Source organism: Pinus tabuliformis, chromosome Q (genome assembly GCF_031772625.1).
Source record: "Pinus tabuliformis cultivar Carrire ecotype Pingquan chromosome Q, CPIR1, whole genome shotgun sequence".
NCBI classification, from domain to species: domain Eukaryota; kingdom Viridiplantae; phylum Streptophyta; class Pinopsida; order Pinales; family Pinaceae; genus Pinus; species Pinus tabuliformis.
The window spans coordinates 46679368-46692545 of record NC_142296.1 but is presented as its reverse complement, the minus strand read 5'-3'; the positions used below and the strand labels follow the sequence as shown (position 1 = coordinate 46692545).

Sequence of the window (13178 nt, the reverse complement as noted above, 5' to 3'; positions counted from 1 at the left end):
CTTAGAAGATGTTAAACATGTTTATTAACAGACAAAACAACAATCAGCTAAAATAAAGGATATAATAAACTAGAAAAAAATACAGTTGACCAGTGGCCAATCACTGCTGAAGTTGTATTTTATTTCCTTTCAATAGGTTAACTGTAGGTAGCTTTTCAAAACAGAAATACAAAATAATGAGCTAACCTTGGAGGCTTGAAAATAATCTGAAACCAAACCTCCCAAAGTACATGTGAGGTTTTCTGCATCATTAAGTGTAGTCCACTCAAGCAATGCTCCTTTGACCGCATTAATGCTTTGTACTAGCTTTTGAAGTGACCTAGTTCTCTCATCCTGTTATGCAAACATAATAGAGTGAAATCATGTCCTAGGCATTAAATTCCACGCCATAAACAATATTTACAGTTGTAATTTCTGATACTAATCCCATTTAAAACTTTCAAGCTATCCCAAATGAAAACACCTCCATGCATATTACACCAGGACATTTTGAAAGCAGGCATGATACAATTAATGTGTAAAAACATGATAAACTTACAAATGTTAGCCGTAGCCCATTGCTTATTGTGTGATATTTCTCTTTTATGCGGTGAAAAATTGGAGTAACTGCAACACACTCAAGAAACAAAGCTTCTGGGCAAGCAGTAATCCTCTTATCTTGGATCCTTCTGATTATTTCCCTTGCCTGTGGACATCAACCTTCTGTGTTAATAACATGCCAAACTAATGTTGAAAAAGTGGATGCCAGGCAAAAAATGAAGCTAAATATATTTTCTTGCCAAGTATGTAAACATCCAACATCCGCCATAGCAAACAGATAACAGACAAACCCAAAACTTAACAACGAAATAAAAGGTCCACAGATATAAGTCTATGCTAGTAGCCAAACCAGAAAAACTCAGAAATTACCCACGCTGTTAAACAAATTCCCACAAGATGTTCAGACTCCAGAGCACATAATCAAGAAAGGATGGAGCAAATCCATGCAAAGATGATGTCTAACCCTAGAAGTCCTCCAGGTAAGAACTCAACGAGTCTTGAAGTATGCTTTCATAGATCACATGGAAAATCAACACATTTTGGAATTTTGCTTCTACATGCAGTGAAAGTTATTATATTTGTACACGAGTCAATATTAAAAATTAAGAGAGAAAAATTAGTTTCTTTCAACCTAAACATTGAGGAGATCCATGTCAAACAGGTAAAAATTAAAACAGTAAACGTTTCTGATGACCAGAAGACAGCTTTTCAGCAAGCCCTTATTCTTCAGGAGCGGTTTTGCATCCCCGCACAAGATGGCTGATGATAGACACCTGGACTTGATGGCTTTCCATGCAATCTCGATTCTCTATAAGGCCACATGGAAATTTCTCACGCTGGCTTTGTTGTATATTTATAGGGAAGCTCTAAAAACACTCTTTGGGGACAGGAAACCCAACCTCTTTCATTTACCGTAGTGTACTTAAAATATCCATTTCTTTATATTTAGAGTAAACTTTATATAATTTCCATCCATATATTTAAAGCATAAATCTAAATCTGGAACTTTCTAGGTGAATTTGCCAAAGACTATTTCACCTAGCATTCTGAAAAGCTGGAAATTCAATTTTTCAACCATATTAGGTTGAGGGAGGCCCCAAAAGCCTTAAAATTAACCCTAATACCTCTCCACCCTTAGACTTTCAGTCTAGAAGTGTTCAGGCACCTGTAGAGTGGTTGCCATAGGGTAAATAAGTTGCTGTCCCTGCATTTATTTGCAGATATTACAGTCTGGTATACAACAGGCCAAATAAGAAACTAATTGCAAATTTGGTTAGATTATTTTCCATAGACCAAAATCCATAGGTCACACAAACATATAAACAATTCTTTCATTTTACACTTGTATCTAGCCTTGTGGTTGAAGAAGGTAAAAAGGGGCTTTCTGCTTGCTGGACCTAGGTTTTCAGCTGCCAAAAACAAGTTCTACAGGCCTACATATGAGTATACTACACTAGAACATGATATATCTAACTCTAAATTAATTTTTAGTCATTCTTTTATTGTTAAAGTCGATTTAATTTCACTTTCCACCCGTTTAAATAAATAAATAATTTCCTAGAAAAATTTTGGGTTAATAAACATAACCTAGAAATCTGAAAATCAATTTCCAGCTAGTTGGAAATTGCAATTTCAGTCTAAATTTACTAAAGGGGAGGCTCCAAAGCCTCTATAATCACTCTCTAGTCATTTCACACTTAGGGTAACTCCCTAGAGGTGTTTTTTCACACAGTGGATTGGATAATTAAATAGAATAGTTTGTTGCCCCTCCGTTTTTTTGCAGGTTTTATAAGTTTTCATACATGACAACAAGATATTTTCACTTGTAACTCCTTAACCAGACATCAAAATTGAAAAATAATTACATTTTTTGGTTCAAATAAATTTAGTAGACCAAAATCCATAAGGTCACATGCCATATCTTTGAGTTTTTTGGATACTAACATCTGTTGTTAGAAATCTGCATTGTTCTTATGCAGGGCAGGAGATTGATCAAGAACACTTCCACCCCATTACTCCATATAAGGCACTGGACATAACCAGAGTTGTTAAATGATATTTAGGGACTTCTCCCTTGGCTATTTAGTGTGTGTTGAGCCTAAAAAGTGGGGACTTGGTCAGAGATGACAGTGGGACCCTACTCTATGTGTACCTATCTAGCAAGGCTGTCAAGACCTTAACAACTCTGCTTAAAAGATCAGTGGCATTCCCTCTTAGCTCTTGCAAAGTAGATCCCCTCTCAAGATCTATTCTAGAATTTTCCTTTGAAATTTCTAAAATCACTGGAGTTGCTAAATGATTTGCTAGGATTTTAGTACTTTAGCCCTGGCTATCTTTTAGTACACTTTAAGCTTTCATGATGAGCCTTAGTTGACCCCATATAATACCCAAATTTGGTAGCTAGGTACTAATCACTACTTCTAAGCTAAATAAAATGAATTTTCATTAATCCCTTTCATTTCCAGTATATCTGGAAATTTCTGTTGCTTGCGCATAAAAATTATGCTCTAGAAACCCTAGATTACATGATAGATTACCTTTGTTTTTAAGTGGAAATTTCATTCTAGTTGAAATATATCTTGCTGTCCAAAAAGCCTGCATTTAATTAGGGCAATTACATCATCTCGCATGCCTGTTTTGTGAATGTGATTTCCAGATTTAGCAAGTGGCTGTAATTTTCCAGATTTACAAGTTAACCTTAGATGCATTAAATTTCACATCTGATTCAAGGCTGAAGCAATCTGGTGTAATTTACATGGCTGTTAGTTCTAATTAACTCATCTTTGATACAACTTTATAACAACATTAAGCTATTTCTCATGTATAGTATCTAATGGGATTCCCACATAAGAAATACTTCACAAAATTCCCAATTTTACTTCAACTAAACATCAAATTCAGATCTGAACTTTATTGGAAACCATAAATCATACATAGTTGATCCAAGTAGATAGTAAGTTAGTAACGTAGGCCATCTTAGAATTTTTCCCTTTTGAGAACCTAGTTGATATTGTGTTGGATTAGCCACCATAACGCGAGGGAAGTTGACAATGGCAACTCTTCCAAGTTACATTTGAGATTAGGACCTTGTGAAGGCTTTGCACTAAGAGGTGCAGGATTGGCTTATAACAGCTTTTATTCCTTTGCGTAGTAGCTAGAAGCACAGACTAGTGGGCATTATGTTAAATACTTGCTCAATTTTCATTTGAATTGTTCTTACATTAGTGATCTTAAGACTTCTTTTGATTTTTCCAAATATGGTTACAAATACAATCATGTTAGGTGATTTGTGAATCATGCTTATCATGTTATGTTACATCGTTACATGTATCATTTATGATCTATGTTGATTTGGGGTAGCATCGGAAGTGCTCTAGCCATGAAAATTGGTGGAGAGGCTAAAACACATGAAATCTCCAAGACCCAGAAATGGTTTGGGCAGATTCTACCCGGTTAAGTAGATATTAAAATAATTAATATTTTTAATGGAGTTCCTAAGTCGAAACTTAGGAAAAATAAAATATTAATGGATATTAATATAAAACTGGGTTAGAAGGTTCCAAATGACATGCCAAATCTAATCTTAGGCGTTGATTAGAGATGTAATCTCAACCGTTGAAGGACCAAAAGGAAAAGTATAAGAAGAGGCTTGAGGGTCAGTTGGAGAACACACCAGAGTGATCAGTAATTCGATTTTCTAGAGCGGGGTTTGCTAAGAGAAATTGAATCGGTGATCAGTTGCAGCGAGGGGTAGTGAGTACGAAATAGAGAGGCGGAGATAGTGTCAAGAGACCAGCGCAGAAACAGAGAGAGGCAAACGTTGAGCCAGAGGGAACACGCAGAGCCCAGTAGAGATAGGGCAGACGCCAGAAGGGCCTATGTCATCCACACAGAGGTTGCAGGAGTGACGCAGAGGGCCATAGAGGCTGCGCAGTGCCTCAGAGGGCTGATGCAGAATGTTATAGGATGACACTGAGGCCAGGAGGACTGACGATGAGCTTCAAAGGTTGTTGGGGAGGGTTTCGTGGGGCAGATTTTCTAAATATCTACTTCCGAATAGAGAGGTATTACTGCCGATTATTTTCTCTGTTGGGTGAGCCAGTTTGGCCCCCGATTGTCCTCAAGGATAGACTGCATAATAAAATAACCCTCAGAATTGCTGCACCGATTTTCCCAAGTTGGGTTTTTCCACGGACGATTTGCCCAAAAATAACAGTGTCACTTGTGTGTTTGCTATTTCTTTCAGTTGTTGATTTCTAGATGGTTGAGATTGTATTGTGTTTATTTCGATATTTATATGTTTAAATAACTTGTTCGTAATTAACAAGTAGGAGAAACAAACCAGAGAATACAGATAAAATTCTTAATGGTAATACTTAGAAATTTCAACATGGTATCAAAGCATGGAGAGTTGAAGGCACCAGCTGAAGCAGAGCATTTGCAATAGAGACATTTGTCCCGAGTGACAAAAGTTGTTCTTTGCAGAAAGCGACAGAGAAGGGTTGACGTGGAGGGATTGCGTCATCAGTTCAGGCCAGAGAGAGGCTAGCGCAGAGGCTGAGGAGGGCAGGAAAAGGCTCACGAAGGGCCACACAGAGACCAAGAGGGTTGACGCAGTTGGCTAGGGGAGCATTTCAGCCAGCTCAGGGATTACACAGAGCCTAAAGGCTCAGTCCTTCAATTGTTGGGGCATAGGAAGTTGTGGGCAGACTGCGGGGAGTGCAGTTGGTGGGGTGTTGTTGTTTTCGAGTCAGAACAGTACCTAACAGGCAAAACCAAGGTAGAGGGAGTTGTTATCGAGGCAGATTCTAGCCAAGGAATCTGGATCAGTGTTGCAGGTGCATAGGAGATCGGAGAGGTGCGACTCAACGGTTGGCAAGCGGATTTCCAAGAGGGAAATCGAGACTCAGAGGGATTCTAGCAGAGAACTTCCAAACCAAAGTAGCCACTCAGAGGGAGTCGAAGAGAGAACTTCCAGAGGGAAGTAGAGACTCGGAGGAGTCGAAAGGAAGAGCAGAGAGATGGCCATGAATGGGCTGAGGGATCAGGACAGGCTGGACGGGGCGTCCAACTTTGTGGTCTAGAAGGCTGGGATCTTGTCCATTCTAGATAGACATCGCATCAAGGCCTTCGCCTTGAGAACAGTGGCTATCCCAGTTGACCCGACAGATAATAAAACGTACGAGGAGGCAATGGCCAAGGCGAAATGCATCATCCTTGATGGGGTCAAGGATCATGTGGTCCAGCATATTGCCGAGAAGGATACCGCAAAGGAAATGTGGGACACCTTGAAGATGTTGTACCAGCATACTTCCGTGCAGAGGAAGATGTTACTTGAGAATCAGTTGCAGTCATACCAAATGCAAAAGGGGGAGCAGAGAGATCACTTCCTCGGTAGATTGAAGGAGATCCGAGACCAACTGACTTCCATAGGGACCATGCCGAATCAGGAGCTGATGGTGAGGACCGCTCTAAACGCAATCTCCGAGGAGTGGGATACATTCGTCCAGAGCATTTTGGGCAAGGCGAATCTTCCAGATTGGGAAGAATTGTGGGCGGCTATTCGCCAAGAAGAGATCAAAAGGCTGAGCAAGACGGGAAGTAGCAGCAAAGGAGTCTGGATCAAGAAGGAAGAGGAAGAGGATGCAGCTCTAGCATCTGCGAGGAAGCAGGAGAAGAGGAAGAAAAAGGACCTCTCCAAGGTTAAGTGCTTCAACTGTGGGGAACTAGGTCATTATGCGAACCAGTGTCCGAGGAAGAAGAACAAGGGAGAGGCATCTAACTCCAAGGCAGCACCAGCGAAGGCGAAAAAGAGGTAGAGGAGGATGATGATTGTGCCATGAGTGCTCATGTACCTCTAGAGAAGAGGTGGGGAGACATCGAGTTGTAGTCAAGAGGACTACAGGTGATGAGGGGCAGGATCCTTGAGGTACCCAAACTCTTGGATCATACCTTGCCACGGGAGCCTCGAAGAGAGAGTAGTAGCATTGGCAGATGTTGATAGAAACAGATGCGGATGAAGCCGCAGAGAGTGCTACAGTGAAGTAGTCACAGGCAGCGCAGAGCTAGTAGGCTGCATCAATGCGAGAGACACAAAGGAGGTTACAACAGTGCAATATGGCACAGAGACGTTTGCAACGGTGCGAGAGGTAGGTAGTTGTTGCAGCAGCGCAGAGGCAGTAGAGGGAGCACCTAATAGCGGCAGAGAGAGCTTCAACATCAGGAGTGTCTCTAGCCTGAGAGGGATGTCAGTAGTTGGGTAGATCAGTTACTTACTTCTCAGTAACCAAATTGTAGTGCAGTAGCACGATGCAGCATGATGAGAGGGGGTTGTAATGCAAATGCAGTGTTGGGAGAAAGGACCAGCAGCAGCACAGATGCAGAGGGAGTTGTTGTACGGCTGTAGCAGTGGCAGTGGCAAAGCCATGGGCAGCAGTGCAATATGCAGCAATGCAGAGGATGTTAGGCATGGATGCCTAGCATCAGCACAAGTATCGGTGCCATATAATGAGAGTGATGCTCAGTGTGGAGCATTACTAGAGCACAGTACTAGGTTAGAAGGTTCCAAATGACATGGATCAAGCCAAACCTAATCTTAGCCGTTGATTAGAGATGTAATCTCGGTCGTTGAAGGACCAACAAGAAAAGTATTAGAGGAGACTTGAGGGTCAACTGGAGAACACACCAGAGTGATCAATCATTCAATTTTCTAGAGCAAGGTTTGCTAAGAGAAATCAAATTAGTGATCAGTGGCAGCGAGCGGCAGTGAGTACAAGACAGAGAGGCAGAGGTAGTGTCGAGAGACCAGCGCAGAAGCAGAGAGAGGCAGATGCTGAGCCAGAGGGAACACACAGAGCCCAACAGAGACAGCGCAAAGGACAAAAGGGCCAGCGTTATCCACGCAGAGGCTATAGGAGTGACGCAAAGGGTCATAGAGGTTGCGCAGGCCTCAAAGGGATGACGCAGAAGGTTCTGGGCCAACGTTGAGGCCAAGTGGGCTGACGTTGAGCTTCAGCGGTTGCTGGAGAGGGTTTCGTTGGGCAGATTTTCTGGATATCTGCTTCCGAATAGAGAGGCATTACTGCCAGATTATTTTCTCTGTCGGATGAGCCAGTTTGAGACCCAATTGTACTCAAGGATAGACTGCATAATAAAATAACCCTCAAAATTGTTGCACCGGTTTTCCCAAGTTGGGTTTTTCCAAGGACGAGTTGTCCAAAAATAGCATTGTCACTTGTATGTTGGCTATTTCTTTCAGCTGTTGATCTGTAGATGGTTGAGACTGTATTGTGTTTATTTCAATATTTTATATTTATATGTTTAAATAACTTGTTCGTAATTAACAAGTAGGAGAAATAAACCAAAGAATATAGATAAAATTTATAATGGCTAATACTTAGAAATTTCAACAATCTATTATGTTATATTTTATCATTATAATATATGTTTTTAGAGTATTTTCATGTCCAAGATTTCAATGATCTATGTTTCAGTTTTTGTCTATTTAATTTTAAGCTTTTTGTATTTCAGGTGGGGTCCTTGGAGACCCTGATAGTCCCCAGATGTGTTTCCCCACTCCTGCGTCCCTGCATCCTGGCAACTTGGTCGAACATTGGTTGTTAATAGCAGTCTGCATGCTAATGCAATGAACAAATATGAGGCTAGCTGCAAGTCCTAAATGCCTTTGATAGAATAGATGCAGCTCATTACCAGTTTCAAAGTCCAATTTCATTGTACCATCACACTGATAATGTATGCAGTTCCACCCTCTAGTCAAAAGGACTTCACCACCAAAAATGCTCTATGGATGATGTTGATATGGACATTTCAAGCAAAATTTAATGTCAATCATGCTTCTAAGAAAAAAGAAACATTGTCCCTTAAAATCACTTGTTGTCTAATCAAAAAGCTTGCTGAATGTAAAGGAATGCAAATAGGATGTACCTGTTAATCTAGTATATTAAGGGATTCTGTTTTATTTTCGAAAACAATAACAAACCAAACAAACAAATTTCTATGCCATCAATTACCAGAAACTAATGAAAAGTTCCTCTTTGTAATGTGTTTTTTGTGAAAATATAGAGAATATGCTAAAGTGACCTGACCTGAAAAGGAAGAAGAGCCCTTGTTGTTCTAACTGCGCCACTGAAACTTTCCTGCCCACCTGGTATGAATCCCCAGTAATCATTCGCAATGTAATTGCTCCAATATACTTCATCAACCTTCCTTCCACGATTTGGCTCTATTTCCATAATAATAGTTGGAAAAACTTTGCCACGGATATTTTTTGCAGCAGCCTTGAACCTAACTGGTGGATACAACTTATCTGCATTTGCCATATCTGACTGCTACACAAAATGTGAGCAGACCAAAAGAGTTGAAAAGACGCAAGTAAAAAATTAGTTTCAAATACAAAAACTCACTTGGCAATATCTGCACTTCTTCCTACCACTTCTGCCTGTATCTGCATTTCTGTCATTTAATAGCTTTGCACTGTTTTGATCATGGGCTCCATGCTTTGATACAGACAATTCCCTCCCCAATAATTTTTTGGCTGTATCAAAGTGTGGAACTCCCAACTCCTCTGCCTCCTCTGAAGAGATTGTGGAGTTATTGATATTTTCCAGTGGCTTTACATTACGAAAATTGTGGAACAAAATGACAAACCATCAGATACACCATCAGCAAAGTTTCAAGATAATTGATATCTTTCATAAGTGATGGCAAACTTTCAATTAAAAAGTGTGGCCAAACATTTGCAACCAAAATAAGGAACTGCATTTTAGGCTAACCAAACAAAGCTTAAATTAAATATCTATGTTCAACTGTCAAGCCAATCATCAAGCAAAAGTCCCTTTGTTTTGTATTCAGAAATAAGAAACATTTCAGGATGAAAAACAGAAATTAGGACAGCACTTTAAGTGACAGTGAAAACAAATATACACAACATTTTTTTACTGACAGATGATTCTGTTACTTTTTGGAAATTAGCAAATACGAAATGAAGATAAGGTCACTAATTAGTAATTCATATAGTGCAACGCTTTCATACAGTATATCTTTCTGAAAATATAAAATATATACGTCAACATAAGCTTGTCCGAGCGGAAAAAGCAGAGTGTTGCAACTTGCAATCGCTCCCACCAGCGTTCAAGTCTCTCCAACCATTTTGTTGTTTGTGTCCATGCTTATTGTGTGCCTGTACTTGTGGTAGCAATCAATGCCAAGTGCAAGTACTGGGAAACTTTAGTAGAATAGATACCCGCCACTCACAAGTCCTTAGCTGAACAACTTTGATTTGAATGTCTCTTAGCTTGGAAAGGGAAAACTTGACATCTCAGCGTAACGAGATACCAATAAATCTATTTACACCAACAACAACAAAAACTCACATAATATATCGCATTTTGTCGTAACCAAGATAATGCTGCTACAACTTGAAAATTGTCACAAAAGAAGAGGGGAAATCAGGAATAAGTAGTTTCCTTAGTAATATTTTGACTCTATTTTTTGTGATATTTTAGTTCATTTATTTAGAAATATGATATGTGCAATCTTACGTGGGAAATGTCTCATTTCTGAATCTAATATTGACTCAAGTGTTTTAATTATATTACATCCAGCTAGTTCTTTGTTGGTGCTTTGATTGTCTCTTATGAAAGTGATGGTTAAAATGGATTAAAATGGAAGGTCATAAATTTCCCTTATTGTGTATATGTAATTTTGAGAATGCGAAGGTTCTAAACTTTCTACAATATTTTTGTGTTATCCACAACCTCCAAAATATGACTTAATAAGGTTGCACAATTAAAAGAGTACAAAAAATCCTCCCCTACTCCTCAACAATATGGAGAGGACTCTAGAGGGACAGTGATAAATTCAATAATTCAATGTTATTTTGTCAGAAATGAGAAACAAGTAAGCACGAAAGGGGGCTAGAAGGTTGCAGGGTAAAATAAAAAAATGGGTCAGCCTTCTTGACACAAGATAAAATCAAATATAATAAGATAATTTTAGTAGCCTCCAACAAGTGATCATGAATTGATCAAAGGAACTGGTAGTTACAACAGAAACTTCAATATCTTATGTTGCAGGAGGAAACAAAGTTCTCTATGAAGGATTGGAATAGATATCGGGTTGTAGATGAAAGAAAATCAAAGATGTTTATGCATGGATTGACACCTATCATACCAATAGTTCAGAGGACAAAATCCAATAAGCCAAATAGGATTGAGAAAATAGATGGGGAGGAAATAAAACCCACGAATAAGTTGGGAAATGTTAAAATTGGCAACTAGCGCCAAACTCCATGTGGGTCATCTTATTCATGGCAGCTGATATTTTTATTGGATTCCGATAAGTATTCATGGAAATATGAATTTATTTGTGTTATGGCACAATTCGTCAAGGTCGGCCAACGACCAAACTGCCTCCACTTGTACTCCACGTTTTAGTATAAATACAAGTAAGTCATTTGGACACACATCACTCTTGATTTCTCTCCACTTGTTTTGGGTTTTGGTGGAAGAGAAGTCTAAGGGGAGGAAGCCCTAGACGCAGGAGGAAAGGAGACTAAACAAGGATCCCTAGCCACAGTCTGGGCACAGTCAAGAAGAGATCTAATACTGCCCTAGTCGCAATCCTAAAGAAGGTCATCTAACCGCCATTCAATCAAGGAGACTTAGCCGCAATTCATGATGCCTGGACGCAATTCAATCTAGAAATCTAGCACGGTGAACGAGGCCTATACACGCTATGCTAATGTGCAGTCCTATCCTGCCCTAGCCACAGGTCTTTCCTGCCCTAGCCGTAGGCCTTGTCACCGTAGATAGAGACTTTGTCTCTGTCCTTAAAGAAGGGTCCTTAACGCAGTAGGGAGGCCTCCATACGCTGTCCAGAGAAGCCTCAAATGAAGCCCTAGCTGCAGTCTTCTACACCACCTATCCACTGTAAGAAAGAGACATTGTTAACAGTCCTAAGAATGCGTTTTAGGTGCACATCTTGGCTGCAGTCCTGAAGACCAGCCACGTTGAAGGGAGAGGTCTCTTCAGATGTTTTATGAGGAGATCCTATACGCTGTCACAAGAGGTTCTTATCAACAGTTTAGAAGGGCTATACTATGTTAGCTAAAGGAACTGCTACAACAATGAGAAACCTCCATACCTTGATGAGAAGAAGCTCCAATAGCACACAGATCAGCATTGTATTTCAGTGCGCCACAGGTTGATGATAGCCTTGTGTGTATCCCATAGTTTTAAAATTCGGCCGAATCGAATCCGAAACGGTCGAGTTGATCCGAGTCATTGGAGGATTTTATGACTCGGCAGAAAAACCAGTTCGGGAGGCGGAGTCATGACTGACTCAGCCGAGTTATTGCATGACTCGGCCGAGTCAATCATGACTCGGTCAACCCGGCCGTTTCCACATCTACTCGGCCGAGTCATTAAATCTAGCGAGTCCCCACAAAAAACAGCGATTTTTCTAAAAAAAATTTAACTTTTTAACATTTAGCTGATTGTTGGGGACTCCAAGGTGTTTTCTAAATTGGTTAAGTGCTATTTGGGGTCCATTCACCTCTCCTAGTATTGATATGCTACTCAAATTTCATGGTAATGTTAAATTCTTAAAGTAAAAGTGACATTCTCCTTAATCTTCATTTTCATCCTTTTACTTAAATTTTTAACATTACCATGAAATGACTCAGGATGTTTGAGAGTGGTTCCGGCTTCATTGGATTTCATATGGAGAAAGTAGAATTTTAGATTTCATTCAAAATTCAGCAGACTTATCAGATTTTCAGGATTTCAGGATTGGAGGATTGCAATGTTTCCATTGAATTTTGTCCTGTATTAGGGTATGGAACTCGTATTTAACCAAGAGCACCAATCCCTCTTTGTACCTTGATGTTAGTGACATTGGTTGTCGAACTTCTCCAGGATTCGCTCCCAAACCAGGAGCTTCTGAAAATGTCGCTCCAGCTCCCGTTTTCGCTCTTGCTCCCCACTTTCGCTCCCGCTCCCAAGTAACACTGAGCCAGATGATGTTGGCAACTCTAGCAGTAGCCAGTAGTACTGGTCACAGGGTTTTGTTGTAGAGGCCATTTATAGCCTCCTTGGTTAATTGTTTTTGTTTTGATCTCTATATCATCATCGTGTATGTATTGGACAATGCACTGGGTGCCATTTTGATATAATGGATATATTCATGAGCCTACTTTGATAATATGTTGTCTTCTATCTATATTCTAATGTTGTGTGTTTGGAAACATGAATGAAAATCTTTAAAATTATGTGTTTTTCTAAAAAATAAATATTTAATGTATTTTTTACAATGACCGAGTCATTGAAATCTAGTCGGCCGAGTCGATACCGAGTCGGAGTCGACCCTCGGCCGAGTCGGAGTCGGAGTCGGAGTCGGAGTTTTAAAACATTGGTGCATCCTGAGACTGTGGGATCATAGCTTATCTTGCTACTGGGCTAGGCCATAGGCCATATCTAGTAGCTAAGGCAGTGTAGTAGCATGACAGAAGGGGTATTGGATGCAGCATGGTGTTAGATACAGCTGTGTAGTGAAACATAATGATGAGTATAGCCCTGTGATGGGAGCTTGTGATGAAGAGCAACTTAATGACAGTGGTG

At 40.0% G+C, this 13178-nt stretch overlaps 1 protein-coding gene across 2 annotated transcripts in view; it reads right to left on the bottom strand.

Annotated features, from left to right (window-relative positions):
* Nucleotides 1–13178, bottom strand: part of LOC149218223 (DNA-directed RNA polymerase IV subunit 1-like) — a 382207-nt gene that overhangs the window by 233397 nt on the left and 135632 nt on the right. The window contains exons 7-10 of one of the 2 annotated variants that reach the window (XM_089383853.1): nt 8964–9170; nt 8646–8888; nt 539–685; nt 187–333 (exon numbers count right to left, since the gene is read on the bottom strand). In XM_089383853.1, the coding sequence (XP_089239979.1) occupies nt 187–333; nt 539–685; nt 8646–8888; nt 8964–9170 (744 nt within the window). The remainder of the gene's footprint in view (nt 1–186; nt 334–538; nt 686–8645; nt 8889–8963; nt 9171–13178) is intronic. The other variant, XM_089383854.1, reaches the window with a different exon arrangement.